Source organism: Delphinus delphis, chromosome 10 (assembly GCF_949987515.2).
Source record: "Delphinus delphis chromosome 10, mDelDel1.2, whole genome shotgun sequence".
Classification (NCBI taxonomy): Eukaryota; Metazoa; Chordata; class Mammalia; order Artiodactyla; family Delphinidae; genus Delphinus; species Delphinus delphis.
The window spans coordinates 38,344,880-38,360,515 of record NC_082692.2 but is presented as its reverse complement, the minus strand read 5'-3'; the positions used below and the strand labels follow the sequence as shown (position 1 = coordinate 38,360,515).

The 15,636-nt window shown below is 44.8% G+C and overlaps 1 protein-coding gene and 1 long non-coding RNA gene across 2 annotated transcripts in view; one reads left to right on the top strand and one right to left on the bottom strand.

Moving 5' to 3' along the window:
* Positions 1–10,091, bottom strand: part of LOC132431558 (uncharacterized) — a 36,842-nt gene extending 26,751 nt beyond the window's left edge. Inside the window, exon 1 of the long non-coding RNA XR_009520772.1 lies at positions 9,626–10,091. This is a non-coding gene — a long non-coding RNA (uncharacterized lncRNA). The remainder of the gene's footprint in view (positions 1–9,625) is intronic.
* A 294-nt stretch (positions 10,092–10,385) lies between these two features.
* The window catches only part of BRPF3 (bromodomain and PHD finger containing 3), a 34,476-nt gene continuing 29,225 nt past the window's right edge, over positions 10,386–15,636 (top strand). The window contains exons 1-2 of the mRNA XM_060021919.1: positions 10,386–10,561; positions 13,568–15,044. Of these exons, the coding sequence (XP_059877902.1) occupies positions 13,594–15,044 (1,451 nt within the window). The 5' untranslated portion in view covers positions 10,386–10,561; positions 13,568–13,593. The remainder of the gene's footprint in view (positions 10,562–13,567; positions 15,045–15,636) is intronic.

Genomic DNA, 15,636 nt, shown 5'->3' with positions numbered 1-15,636 from the left:
AGTTCCCAGATGCCACCCATGTAAGCAGGCATTTCAAAGGACAGCAGTCAGGCCTGCTATGTTAACTCTCTTCTGTATGATGCACACTCTTTCTGCCATACTGAATTGGACAGCTAATTTATTACAGCCACTTTTCAATCCATTCACTTACTTTTGAAATTATATCATTTAATTTTAAGTATATTTCATATCAACGTCTACGAAATTACACAGTTTTTAAAAGTCAGGGTTTCCCTGGTGGTGCAGTTGTTAAGAATCCACCTGCCAATGCAGGGGACACGGGTTTGAGCCCTGGTCCGGGAAGATCCCACATGCCGCAGAGCAACTAAGCCCATGTGTCACAACTACTGAGCCTGTGCTCTAGAGCCCGCGATCCACAAATACTGAGCCCGCGTGCCACAACTACTGAGCCCATGTGCCACAACTACTGAAGTCTGCACGCCTAGAGCCCGTGCTCCGCAACAAGAGAAGCCACCGCAATGAGAAGCCTGCACCGCAACGAAGAGTAGCCCCCACTTGCTGCTACTAGAGAAAGCCCACGTGCAGAAACGAAGACCCAACGCAGCCAAAAATAAATAAATTAAATAAATAATAAATTTTTAAAAAAAGAAATAAAAACTCAAATAATTCTGAGGCTTAAAAATAAAACCAGAGATCTCTGCTTCACCCCAATTCCTGCTCTCCTAATCCATAAGCAACGCTTTCAAACTCTTTTGTAGTTTCTTCCAGTATTTATCTTTCATTTCTAAATAACTCGCAATTACTGTTACTTCTTGATTTTTCAACTTTACACATTATCTATTACCTTTCAACTATAGACAATGAGTAACTTTCTTATATCTCCTACCACTCACCTCATATTCTCAAAAAAGTTTTATAATTTTTAGTTAAATCTCTATTCTGTTTTTCATTATGATTATATAAATGTTTGCAAATGAGTCACAGGCTTATAGAAATTATATTGTGAAATATATAGAAATTATATTTTTTTCACATGAGTTGTCTTTCCTGGAATTAATAATAGCCTGTTTAAAATTTTTAATTATCTATATACATATCATTAAATCCATCTCTAAACTATCAGTACTGAAAACCTCCTCTCATACGGTCAAATGTATATGGTAAATTATCCATTCCAGTTGTTTCTGGAGTCCTCCAACTCCAATGGTTGCACCCTAAGCCTGCCACACAACTCTTCCTGGGATTTCCCTTCATCATAACTGGGGATGCCTTTTGCTTCTTTCTTGTATTGGATCCCATTTCATGGACCCCGTGACTTCTATTTTTCTTGATTTTTTTCTCCATCATTTGGTGGAAAATGTCATCCAGTTGCTTCCTGAGAAAGAATAGATAAATGAGACCTTGCAAGTTGGAAAATGTCTTTATACTATTCCCACACTTGATACTTAGGCAAGGCATAGACTTGAATATTGAAAACAACATTCTCTCAGCATTTGATGGGGTTATTCTGATGTCTTCTAACTTGGTATCATTCTGATTCGTAATCTTTTCTATGTGACCTGCTTTTTTCTCTCTAGAAGCTTTTAGGATCCTCCCTTTTTCTATCACTAGTGTTCTTAGATTAGATCTTTTTGCATTCATTGTACCAGGGCACTGGTGGAGTCTTTCATTCTGGAAACTCAAGACCTTCATTTCTGGGAAAATTTATCATTTCTCTTTCTAGAATTACTATAGATGGGATGTTGAGTGTCCTGAATTGATCCTCAAGTTCTCTTTTCTCTTCTCTGTACTTTCCTATTTTCCCTCTACTCTCTGGGAGACTTCAACTTCACCTTCCAAATCTTCCATTGTATCTTTTTAAAATCTTTCATACTTTCTTATTTTTAATTTTCAAGAGTTTTTAATCTTTTGACTGCGTATTTTCATTCTCCCTCCTTCCCTCCTTTCCTTCTTTTCTAATATTATCACGTTCCCATTTCATGGATGCTACTCTTTTTTTTTTGGATGCTACTCTTTGAGGCTGAGATTTTTGTTTGTTAAAACTTCTGTGGTTCTCTACATTAACTGTTTCCATTCTGTTCCTTTGTTTTGGGCTATGACGTTCGTGAGACTTTCCTCATATATCTCTTGGTTCTTGACTGTCTACTCAATTTTGAGTGAGGTAATAAAAAGTTGTTTAAAATTGTGTGTATTGGGGCAAAGGGAGGGGGTATTTTGGTATCTGGTAGGCTTCAATATAAGGCAAAAGGTGGCAAACTGAAATTTTTTTGTTTTTACTGGGGATGTTCCTCCATAAATATTTGTAAATAGGACTTTACTTTCAGAGAGGAATCCTGGAATTCTCTAATATCCTTTAATCCACTGCTTCTCAAATTTTAACATGCAAAACATGCACTGGTGGTGCACTGATTGAGAATTCTCCTGTCAATGCAGGGGACACGGGTTCGATCCCTGGTCCGGGAAGATTCCACATGCCACGGAGCAACTAAGCCCGTGCGCCACCACTACTGAGCCTGCACCTCTAGAGCCTGTGCTCCGCAACAAGAGAAGCCCCCGCTCGCCACAACTAGAGAAAGCTGGCGTGCAGCAACGAAGACCCAACGCAGCCAAAAATAAATAAATAAATAAAATAAATCTATTAAAAAAAAAAGAGTTAATTATTAAAAATAAATAAATAAATCACCTGGGGGAATCTTGTTAAAATGCAGCTTTTGGTTTGGCAGGTCTGGAGTGGGGCCTGAGAGTCAGCATTTCTAACCTCCTCCCAGGGCATGCCAATACCACTGGTTCTTGAACAACAATCTGAATAGCAAGATTCTAATATATTTGGCTCCTGGTGTTCTAAAATGTGAGGTTGAGGAGGAGGCTGGGCCACTGAGGCTTTTGATATCAAGAAAACATTTTTTTCAATTCCCCACTTGAAAGGATAAGCCGGCTAAAAATATTTTCGTGGGATTTTTTTCTCAGCCCCCTTCTGGACCACCAGATCCCATCAATTTGTACCAGCTTCTCCCTTCCTCTTTATCAGCACTGAGAAGGAAAATGAGGTGGGGATGGAGTGTCTCACCATTCAGTATGTAGAGTTTCATTCTAATTGCCATTTTCAGAATGGCACTTCGTCCCTGCCTTCATTGGTGCCTGCCTGGAATCTCCAAGTCCAGATCTCTTTAGTTCAATTTCTTGAGATGGCAAATCTCCAAGGAGTAGTGGGGAGATCTGATGGCATCTAACCACCCTTTTAACAGGTTTTTCAGCCAATCCTACTTTCAGGCCTACTCTCCAAGCCACTGCCACCCCCTCACCACCACCCCATACCCCCCAGCACACACATTTCTTCAGAAGTACCTGCAGTCTCCTACTTCTAAGCCTTTCCAGTGGTCTAATGTGAATCAGCTGATTTTTACCGGCTCTTCTTGCAGACTTTTAACTTTCTCTGATTTGTTCACCCATCTACTTCCATTCTCCAAAATTTTATTGACAGTTCTCAACTGCTGTTGTTTCTTCCCCCCATTCTCTGTTCTTGTGGATTTTATTATCTTGCAGGGTTTTTTTTTTTTAATCCTTTATTAACATATTAAGTAAAGTTTGGGGAACAAGTGCATGTGCTCAATCCACACATTTTAACCATCTATCGTTAAACTTTCCCAAAAATGTCCCTCTCATTGTACACTGTTCATTCTACCGTTTAGACTGTAGATTGAGTTTATATCTGCCATCATCTTATTGCTTATTTTTCTTCTTATTGCTTATTTGTGTTCCTTTTTCTTTGTCTTCTTTTTGATTGGTTGAATATTTATTATTTCTTTTTTCCTCTCTACTAGTTTGTGAGTTATATACTCTTTTTTTCATTCTTTTAATGATTAGTCTAAAAATTACAACAGGTATTCTTTTTTTAATCAACTTAATTGTGGTACAATTTATGTAAAATACATGACGGCTATCCCAGTATTTCGATAACTTCTGACAAATGTTTCTCTACCACCACAATCAACTTACGGAATGTTTCCATCACTCCCAAAAGTTCCCACATGCCCCTTTATAGTCAGTACTCTCCTCTACCTCCAGGCAGCCACCAATCTGCTTTCTGTTACTATAGGTTAGTTTGCATTTTCAAGAATTTCAAATAAATGGAATCATACATTACAACAGGTATTCCTGACTAATCAAAGGCAAATATTAATTCTTGAGTTTTACCCTTTTCCCAGACAATGCAAGGACCTTAAAACACTTTAATCCTGGAATTGTCTAATATCCTCTAATCCACTGCTTCTCAACTTTAATATGCACATTGTATTAGTCAGGGTTCTGCAGAGAAACAGAATAAATAGATATTATAGGAATTGGTTCAAGCAATTATGGAGGCCAAGAAGTCCCATGATCTGTCATCTGCAAGCTGGAGAACCAGGATGGCTGCTGGTATAACTTAGCCAAGTCCAAAGGCGTGGGAGCCAGGACCAAGGGCAGGAGAAGGTAATGTCCCAGCTCAACCAGAGAGCGAATTCAACCTTCCTCTACCTTTTTGTCCTAGTCAGGCCCTCAACAGATTGGATGATGCCCATCCGCACTATTAGGGGTTATCTTCTTTACTCAGTCTACCGATTAAAATGCTAATCTCTTCCAGAAACACCTTCACAGACACTCAGTAATAATGTTTTACCAGCTATCCCTTAGCCTGGTCAACTTCACACATAAAATTAACCATCACACATATGAATCACCTAGGGGGATTTTGTTAAAATGCAGGTTCTGGTTTGGTAGATGCTATTATTATTATTTTTTAGGTGCTATTATTTTTGTTCATTTTCTCTCTTTAGTAAAATTATACCAAGTAGGTGGCTACTTGCAGGGTCAGTTCTTTTGTTAAAATATGGAAATAACATATTTTATGGTGTCCTGACTTCACGCATGATTAAAAGTTTAGGACTTAACAGAAATGCTAATTAAAGGTTGAAATGAAAGGACATTAAATCAGGTTGAACAATTTACACTTGCCACATGCTATTTACTTTTAGGTTTGTGGTTTAACATTTCACTAAGAATATGGTAAAATGTTCTAGCCAGAATTCAAGTCCAAAGAGGATAATGTAAGCCATACTACGTGGATAATTTAAAACATACTGTACCATACTCTCTTGCCTGACTGGATCTTCAAGCATGAATTATTCAAGCCATTTCCTTGTTCTAAAAATCATGAGGAACTACCACCCCTTCACATCCAGTTCCCTATAAAACAGACTCCATGCTCGGACTTTATCTTTCCAGTCTTTTCTCTCACATCTCCCATTTTTGGTCAAACGGGATAACCCACTGTCCCCTGAATCAATATTATGGTGTCCCACCTTTCTCTGCTCATGGTGCTCAGCCTGGACCACACTCCCCCATCCTCCTAGTTAACACTCAACCCAAGCTTTAAGGTGGAGCTCAATTGGCACCTTCTTCATGGAGCCTTCCCCTCTTCTCTTTCATTTCTAACTCTCATGCCACTCTGCTTGCATCTCTCTTGAGGTGCTTATACGCCATTGCATGTTCTGGTTACTAATATACTTGCTTTATTTCTGTGATTAGATTTTAAGTGACTTCAAGTGTGACAGCATAGCCTTTTCACCTTTGTGGTCTTCACAGGCATAAAATACAACCTTACCTGCAGCTCACAGATAATTATTGAATGAATATGTATTTTAGTGTGACTAAAAGGGGCTCCAGAGAACTTGGGCTGACTTATCATTTCCTCAATCCTCAGGCCCTCAGACCCAAAAGGAGCTCCAGAGTAACCCTTTGCCACCTCTTAATTTGCAATGACCATACTAGCATGGTCAAAACCTCCTAAGTTTGAGCTTAGATTCATCTTTGATTTTCTCTTTTGTTCCTATGTCCAATCACTCATAAAACTGTTGATCTGTCTTCTGATTTGACCCTTCCTTTCCTTTTTCTCTACAGTCTCTTCCACCATTCTGGTTAATGTCCTTTTATTTTCACAACAAATACTATAAATTCTTCCTGGTTTACCTAATACTGTTCCTGCTCTAGTTTATCCTATGCATAATGGGGACCATAATAATAATTTCACAGAGCTACAAATTGATAAATGAGATATAGCATGCATATTGGACCTACTTTGTACAAGTGCCCACTATATCTTTGGAGAATCATCTCCTGCCCGTGTCCTCTGGTTCTGGTAGTGAAAAATGACCACACCTCATTAGAGTATCATGTCTTTCTGGCCACAGCTATTAGTTCGGGATGGCTGAGAGACTGCAAGAAACTATGTCCTGATGACGTAATCTGAATCTCTTGACTTGACCTTACCTAAAACCAGATGCACCCCTGGACCTTCTGGTTATGAGAATCAACAGATTTCCTTTATTAATTAAACTAGTTTGTTTTCTAAGTGCAACAAAGATTTTTAATAAATACGGTAGGTAAAGCACTGAGCACAGTACCTTGTAAATAAATATTAGGTATTATTTTTATTATCCCTATACCCTTGCCATATCCAATTCAACTTTTTCTTTCTTAACAACTTCCCATACAGACCAGCTAGGGTAATTTCCTTATTATTCCCTGCATGTTTTCCCTTTGCCTGGGCTGCCCTGTCACCAACCTAATAATGTCATTCCACACTCTTTTCGCCAATTCACATCCATCACTATTTAGAACCAGGCTAAAAGAAGTCTCCTATCCTCCATTTGAATAGCGGTGGCTCTACACTGTTTACTGCCTTATCTGATTTCTCCTACATGTATTTTCTAGTTATTTCTAGCTTGCTTCTTGATTGTACACTACTCAAGGCAAAGAAAAATATATTCTACATTTACATATGATCACTGTGCCCTACGTTGAGATTTTGTCATTATTTTCCAAAGCAACTTGAACAGTGTTGGACACACAGATGTTCGATAAATGTGTTACAGGAATAAATGAATGCAATTAAATTTAGAGGGTGTGGTATTCGATTTAAAGCCTGTTAGCATAAATTTCTTCCTTTTTCTAAGTAAACTATATTCTTACAGCATTTTCATTACAGCATAAAAATATCACAATGATTTCAAACTCCCATATTCTTCCTATGTATGGTTTAGAATTCTTTTATCCAAAGTCTAAGGAAGGAATAGTCTACTAAAAATAATTCAACAGGGCTTCCCTGGTGGCTCAGCGGTTGAGAGTCTGCCTGCCGATGCAGGGGACATGGGTTCGTGCCCCGGGGTCCGGGAAGATCCCACATGCCACCGAGCGGCTGGGCCCGTGAGCCATGGCTGCTGAGCCTGCATGTCCGGAGCCTGTGCTCTGCAACAGGAGAGACCACAGCAGTGAGAGGCCTGCATACAGCAGGGGAAAAAAAAAAAAAATTCAACAATTACTCGAAGTCTATTTCCTTTTCATTACACATATTTTTATTAATCCAGTGGGTATTGCATCTGACCCTTCAGAGGTTTCTTGCTTTGGTAAACTAATGATAACAGTAAATTGTTGACAAAGATATCCTGAGATGCTGAAAAAAAAATTGAGGGGGAAACTTTTTGTACTCATGTTTCCTTTTCTGGGTTTAAGTAGTAAAATAGTCTCCTACTCCAAATTAAGTTAGTGTCTACTTAGAAATGGAGGATTTTAAAAACTACTATTGGGAATCAAAGGTCTGTGCCTCTGTCTGTTGAACTGAATTGCTGTATGGTTTAATGGAAAGGCCAAGGGCTGGTGAATTTAAACTATTTAAAATAGCTAAAGATTAAAGAGAATTAAATTTAGTGCCTCTGGGATTTTTGATACATGTTCCAAATTTGTTTTTTAAAAAATAAATACATTTATTTACTTTTGGCTGCATTGGGTCTTCGTTGCTGTGCACGGGCCTTCCCTAGTTGCGGCGCATGGGCCTTCCCTAGTTGTGACGAGCTGGGGCTACTCTGTTGTGGTGCATGAGCTTCTCGTTGCGGTGGCTTCTCTTGTGGCAGAGTACGGGCTCTAGGCGCACAGGCTTCAGCAGTTGTAGCACGTGGGCTCAGTAGTTGTGGCTCGTGGGCTCTGGAGCGCATGCTCAGTAGTTGTGGTGCACGAGCTTAGCTGCTCCGCGGCATGTGGGATCTTCCTGGACCAGGGCTTGAACGTGTGTCCCCTGCATTGGTAGGCAGATTCTCAACCACTGCACCACCAGGGAAGCCCTCAAATTTGTTTTTAATGACATAATTGTCCCATGTTACATTTAAGATTACATCATAGTGAACTGGCTATGTGTGCAGTTATACAAACAGAAACCAATTCCAAATATCAAAAATAGAAGCGAGGACAACTGTAAAGTTACCATTAAGAAAGTGGAAGTTGAAAATGGAAGAAAAACATTTAGGCTGAATAAGGTCTTCTATGAAAGCTTTGAATAGAAAAACCTGGAAATCATATGTATCAGGTTAACAATGCATTTTCAACAGCATTTAAATAATTATTTTACTTACTGTTACAAATGGAAACCAATACCTTTCCTCAAAGTATTTATTCTTTAACTTTAGTGGAAAAAGCTCCCAATCACACAAATGGGAATTGTACTAAATAAATTTTGAGAACATCCCTCAAGAAATAAGTTACTAGTTATATGTAGAAATGGTTATATTTCACATTTTAAAGAACAAGAACTGAAATTCAGTGTTCTTGTTTCTGTTAGTCTTCCTTTTTTTTTTTTCTTTAACTAAAAGTAATTGTAATATTCTCTTGCCTCTGGGGCTTTCCCTTCCACAATTAATCATCTTTTCTTCTACACCTTCCCTCCAAATGATTACTCTCCCTAGCCTTTTGACGTTAATTCATACTATTTCACCTTCACAGCTTTCAAAACAATGCCCTGTCCTTGCTTAGCTTCACAAGCCAGTCCTTTTCTCTTAAAAAAAAAATTGGTTAATGAAGTATTTTTGCTATCATTTTGCCAGAAGGTGCTACCATGTAATCAGGAAAACATCTTTGTCATACAAATTAGCTTCCTTACTTTTATCAAACTTTCAAATCCAAAACACAATATGTTTAAATTCCTTAGGATAATGAACATCTATACTTCAAAAGTAGCAGTTCGTTAAGTTTAAACATTTGGAAGACTTGGATCCTAAGCCTTTATCCTTCATCCTCTGACTCTACAATCTCTGTCATTAATGATCAGAACCAAGCAAGAAATTGTGAGTCTTACCAAGCTACACCACCAGCGCGGGGAGAGGAAACGCTTTCAAAACATGTCATTCATGTTCACATTTAAAGGCAGTCTATCCATACATCCTTTATAAACATCGTTAAATACTGGTGCTTAAGACTTCAGTCATATGAGGTAAGCTTTCCAATTTATAGGCAAAAGAGGGGTGACAAAGGAGCCCTTTTCTCTTCTTAAATTTATTTACCAAAGCAAAAGCCAGGCTGATTATATCTGAAAGTCTGAAGTTGCCATTTGTCAAACATCTATTATAAAGCGGCTTTTGCATTAAATTAACCAACTCCTAGCCAAATAAGGTTTAAGGAGACAGTGTTTCCCATGTCTATGGTGACAAGCGAGTTACCAGACGTCCTTAAGTAGACCGTCAAACTTTTATGTTTACTCTTTTATGTTTACTCTTTTTAAACACAGAAGGGAGAGGATGGCACACAACGAAAAGTCAAGTCTGTTTCTTAAGAAAGATGTCTCGTGGGGAATGAGGCTCACCTTTACACAACAGAGGCAGGTCTTCCCCGGCTGTCCTCACTGGGGAAGAGTATGGACATCGATAGACCTTTGTCCTCCGGACTGGAGCACGGGGGGAAGGGGGCGACTTTCTGGGAGTACTGCAGGCACCTGCACCCCACGAAACTACAGAACGGTTTTGTCTTCAATGACTGCTCTTGACTTAGCCTTTGGAGGGACCTTCTAGCTCAGGGAGGGGGGTTGTTGCTCCAAACCTTAGCCACCTCCCCCGCAGAGCTGGGGGAGGGGATTAAATAACCACTCTAAGGAGTTATGGACCCCGTCTTTCCCAGCTGGACCATAACGCCCCCCAGCTCTCTAGTCGGACTCTCCCCGTGGCGAGGCAGGTCGGCGTGAGCCGGGGCCGCGGCGAGCGCAGATCCCGCCTTTGCTCCGCGCCCCTGCCGTGTCCGCACCGCCACCGTGAGGCCGAGCAGGGGACGGTGCCCTGTGGCGGCAGCGGCTCCGCGCTCCTCTCCGCGCCGCCCCGGCCGCCGCCGCGCCGGGCACGGGCGGGGGGATTTTTTTCTTGTTTCCCCTCTCTTTCGCGCTCTCGCTCCTGTTCAGCGGGAGAGCCCGCGGAGCCAGAGAGGGAGCGAGGGAAGGGGTGGAGGTGGCGGGGGGAGGGGGGGAGGCCGGAGGGGCGGATCCTGCCTGGGGGCTGATCCCTCCCTCCCCTCGGCCGGGCTCCGTGGCGGCAGCGGCGGCGGCGGCGGCGGTTCCATTCCCCCTCCTCCCCCGGGAGCGGCGGCGGCCGGGCCGGGGCCCCAGCGCGGGCCGGGAGGGGGCACGGCGGTGGCCACGGAGGTCAGCGCGGGAGGAGGCCACGCTCCGCTCCCCGGGCCGCGCCGACCTGCTAGGCGGCCGGCCCGCCCGCGCCCAGGAGCCCCGAACGGTGGGGACGGGCCGGCTGCTGAGGTAATGGGGGCGGCAGCGGGGCCGGACGGAACGGGGGCGGGAGCAGCGGGGCCTACGGGGACCAGGGACTGCACGGGATGGGGGAGGGAAGCGAGGGGCTTCCCGAGCGGGGCGGGGGCGGCGCGAAAGCTCTTTCCTGGAGCCAGGGTGGCAGCGGAGAAGGAAAAGGCGGGTGAGGGGGGGAGCTGAAAAGCGAGGACCCCCTCCCGCAGCCGCCATCTTGTTTCCCCCCTGGCCCTGGAAGCCGAGCCGCCGAGCCCCGCCCCCGCCACGCTCTCCAATTGGTCAGGTCAGAGGAGAGTTCCACCCCCTGAGCGTCCCTTGGCCCCCGGTTCCTCCAGACGGGCAGGTGAGGCGGCCAATGGGCGCTTGCCTCTGTGACCCGCTTGTTCGCAGGCGCTAGCTTTCTCTGTCTGAGGGTCGGACTTCGCGTCTGTCTCAGGCACGCTCGCTCCCTCCCCTCTGGTGAGGAGATGTTATTTCCCTCCTTTCCTCTCCGAAGGGTCAGGATTCTTCTGGAAGAGGTGCCCCTTTAAAGGGGCGGGAGTCTTGGCTGGGGTCCTTATTTGTCTCATGAGTATCTCGTGTGGGGTGCAGGGGAAACAGTTTAATTGCAGAAACTCCTTATTCTTCGCGGACCTGGGTGGGGTGGGCGAGTGGGGGCTCAGGGGATGCCGGGTAGACCTCTGGGGGTGTTGGAGTTATTTGGAGCTGTGTATGTGGGAAGGGCTGTGTGGGATGAGAAACTCCCGCCAAAAAACTAGACTGTAAGCTCCTTGAGGGCGAAACTCATTTCGTTTTTCCTCAGCAGCAGCCCTTCCCCCTCTGGAGTTGGCCCCCCAGTGTCTAGAGGCTTGGGTAGGACAACAGAGGCCTCTGTAGATACTTGCTGCTTGATTGAGAGATACTCTAGGAGGTAGTGGGTAGGGAGGAGGAATATATCGTGGCTTTGACAAAGGAGGAGCTACATCCCCTTTCTGAAGCATTTCAAGTTACTATTGAGATAGATTTTCACACCTCTGCAAGGGTCTGCATGCCCTTGACAGGGTGGGGATAATAAAGCAGGTCTGTTGGCCCGGGCCGCCCCCAGGGAGTTGGCATTTGTCAGGCATGTAGTGGCCAAGGGTCTCTGGAACCTGGACAGAATTTCTGCAAATGATTCTCTTTCCTTTGGAGCCAAATAGGGTTTGTGCCTGCCTGGCACTGTGCCTCAGCCAAGTTGTTTTTTGTTTGTTTCTTTCAGTCAGACTTTGGGATTGGAAGGCTTTTAAAATAAGGATGTTAAGAATACCTTACTACCAAATAGCAACCCTTAAGAAATAAATTTTATTAATTTCATTTTACTGATGGAGTGTGCGGGCACAGAACGTTTCAGTGACTTTCTCTGGGTCACACAGGGCCAAGATTAGTACCTGGATTGCCTCAGAGCCTCTTTTTGTACCAGACCGTGGCATCTCTGTGGTGTTCTTATGTCCTAGTGAGATGGCTTGAGCAGATCAGAAGATCTGGGTTTGAATTGTAACTCTGTCACTTACCAGCTTTAGGGGGAGTGACACCTTTCTGAGCTTCTGTGTCTTCATCTGTAAAATGGAGATGAGGATATCTATTCTCCCTTCCAAGGTAGTTGTGAAAAATATTAAAAGTAAAAGGGCTTTGTAGTTTGTGAAAGTGTGCTACATTATCATCACCATCTCCACTTTATAAAGATGGTAGATCCTGCAAGCAAGGTGACAAATTCTGTTTTTCTCCTTGAAATCGTCTCCCTGTTCATACCCTTCCAAGCCTCTGCCCGCACCTCAGGGCACCATATCCCCAGAGGTCTTTCTTAGTATTGATGGCCTCAGTAACTGTGACCACAGCTCCTTGTGAGCTTGTCATAATTCCCTCCATCCCAGTGAACAATGGGAAAAATTTAGAGCTTTCTCTTTGTTGCACAAGGGTGGACTGGATGTATTTTGGGAGAGAGGGGCTTTTGAAGTAACAGATGCATTGAGAGTTTACTCCAGATATTGCCCCAGTTACCTTGGCCTTAGGTCCAGTGAGGGTACCAAATAGGCCACTTGGGGCCACACCCAGAGCTTCCAGGGTTTCTGCTTAGAGATGTACTAGCCAATGCATCCCGAATGCTGCCTTTTGCAGAGAATACCCTGCACATTGTAGTTTGAAGTCCTTAGACCACATGCGATAGACATTTCACGTGCCTTACCCCTTCACCCCTGGGCATGGTCGGGGATAGTGTTTCTGATCATGGATCATGGTAAGATGGGTTGGGAGAGGGCTCTAGACCTGTGGATTTTTGATCCCCCATGGGGCCGCAGGTCATGTGTAGAGCTTGTAAGTGGATGCTGTTCTTGTTTACTCCTTTCCTAAGCCTTAACCACCACCCCCTTTTCCATAGTTAGCTGTCCCACAGCCTTAAATACCCCATTAGAACATTAGCTCTCTCCCCATGTTGCATTGATCTGTAGTGATCTGTTGTGTTTACTTTTCTGTCCCTTCAATCAGACAGCGCTCCTTGAGGGCAGGGATCATGAGTGTTTGATTTCTCATTTCATTCAGCTAACACTTATAGAATGCTTACTTAGGAGTCAGGCACCATTCCAGGTGCTGGAGATACAGCAGTGAACAAGACAGGCAAAAATCCCTCCCTTCATGGGCCTTACATTCTAGAGGAAGGAAACAAATATACATGATAAATATATAAATTACATAGCACAGTAAAAATTGGTGAGTGTTATAGTGAAATATAAAGCAGGATGAAAGATTGCTGGTGGGGGAAAGGGATTTGCAATTTTGGATAGAATGGTCATAGGTCTCACTGAGAAACACTGTTTATGGAAAGACTTGGAGGAGGTGAAAGAGCAAGCCATGTGGATACCTGAGGGGCAGGATGTTCAGACAGAGGGAATAGCCAGTTTGCTCAGTGGCCACTTGATCAGATGGAAGGGTAAATGAATGCATGCATGCCTGAACGTCTGGCTCACAGTCTCCTGGCCTCCTCTTTAGGCCTGTCTCGTTGGTTCCCGGGTGCCATGAGGAAGCCTCGCCGGAAGTCACGGCAGAATGCCGAGGGCCGGCGCTCCCCATCCCCCTATAGTCTGAAGTGCTCACCCACTCGGGAGACCCTGACATATGCCCAGGCCCAACGGATCGTCGAGGTGGACATTGATGGACGTCTGCATCGTATTAGCATCTATGACCCGCTCAAGATCATCACAGAGGATGAGTTGACTGCCCAGGATATCACCGAATGCAATAGTAACAAGGAAAACAGTGAGCAGCCTCAGTTCCCTGTCAAGTCCAAAAAACCCTCATCCAAGGGCAAGAAGAAGGAGTCCTGCTCCAAGCATGCATCCGGCACTTCCTTCCACCTCCCACAACCCAGCTTCCGCATGGTGGACTCAGGCAGTCAACCAGAAGCACCCCCGCTGCCTGCTGCCTACTACCGCTACATTGAGAAGCCACCTGAAGACCTGGATGCAGAAGTAGAATACGACATGGATGAGGAGGACCTTGCCTGGCTGGACATGGTAAATGAGAAGCGGCGAGTCGATGGGCACAGTTTGGTGTCGGCAGATACCTTTGAGCTGCTGGTGGATCGGCTTGAGAAGGAGTCATACTTGGAGAGTCGAAGCAGTGGGGCCCAACAGTCACTCATTGATGAAGATGCTTTCTGCTGTGTATGCCTGGATGACGAATGCCACAACAGCAACGTCATTCTCTTCTGTGACATCTGCAACCTGGCTGTACACCAGGAGTGCTATGGCGTCCCTTACATCCCCGAGGGCCAGTGGCTATGCCGCTGCTGTCTACAGTCTCCCTCCCGGCCTGTGGATTGCGTCCTCTGCCCCAACAAGGGTGGCGCCTTCAAACAGACCAGTGATGGGCACTGGGCCCACGTGGTGTGTGCCATCTGGATCCCTGAAGTCTGCTTTGCTAACACCGTGTTCCTGGAGCCTATTGAGGGCATCGACAACATCCCACCTGCCCGCTGGAAACTAACCTGCTATATCTGCAAGCAGAAGGGGCTGGGTGCAGCCATCCAGTGCCATAAGGTGAACTGCTACACGGCCTTCCATGTGACGTGTGCACAGCGGGCTGGGCTCTTCATGAAGATTGAGCCTATGCGTGAGACCAGCCTCAATGGCACCATCTTCACAGTGCGCAAGACCGCCTACTGTGAAGCCCACTCGCCGCCAGGTGCCGCCACTGCTAGGAGGAAGGGCGACTCCCCAGGAAGTCTCAGTGAGGCTGGGGACGAAGAAGGGCTGAAGGAAGGCTGTGGGGAGGAAGAAGAGAAGGAAGAGGTAGAAGAGGAGGAGGAAGATGAAGGCCAAGGTGGGGTAGGTGGCCCCCTCAAGGGAGTGTCCAAGAAGAACAAGATGACTTTGAAGCAAAGGATCAAGAAGGAGCCAGAGGAAGTGGGCCGAGACACACCCTCCACTGTCCCCATGGTCACTGTCCCACAGATACCCTCTTACAGGTGAGCCTGCCCAGGAGGGCTCCCTAGGGACTCATGATTTCTTCTCGGGCTGGTGTTGGCCCTGAGCCAGGCTTCTGAGCCAGGCTTCCTTCCCCAAGGTTGGTGAATACCTCTTCTCTTCTGTGCTCTCAAATTTAGACTTCTCCTTTAGACCCTGGGCTCACCTGGACTGGTTTGTGGTTTTGATTGTGCCCTTCAAAGCAATGTATTTCCTTTGATTCAAGGTGAGACAGACACTTAAGTTGCTTAGAAACCCAGGTGACAGGATGTCTAAGGTAATATTTTTCAACAGGGCACAAGTGGCATTTTGGACAGGAGGTAATTCATTATTAAGGCTGTCCCGTACATTTCTCGATGTTTAGCATCCCTGGTCTTTGTCAGTGCCATTTGCATCCCCTCCCTCATTGCCTGGTCTTTGTGACAACCTCAGATGCTCCCTACTTATATTTCTAGTAACCTTATGGGGCTAGAACTACTTCCAGTTGAGAACCACTGTTTCAAGGGGTCAGTATAGGTACCTGCTGTCCAGAAAGCTCTGTCCTGGGAATGATGCGGACTTTGTGTAAGGGGGTGGTCATGTGGGGAAGATATG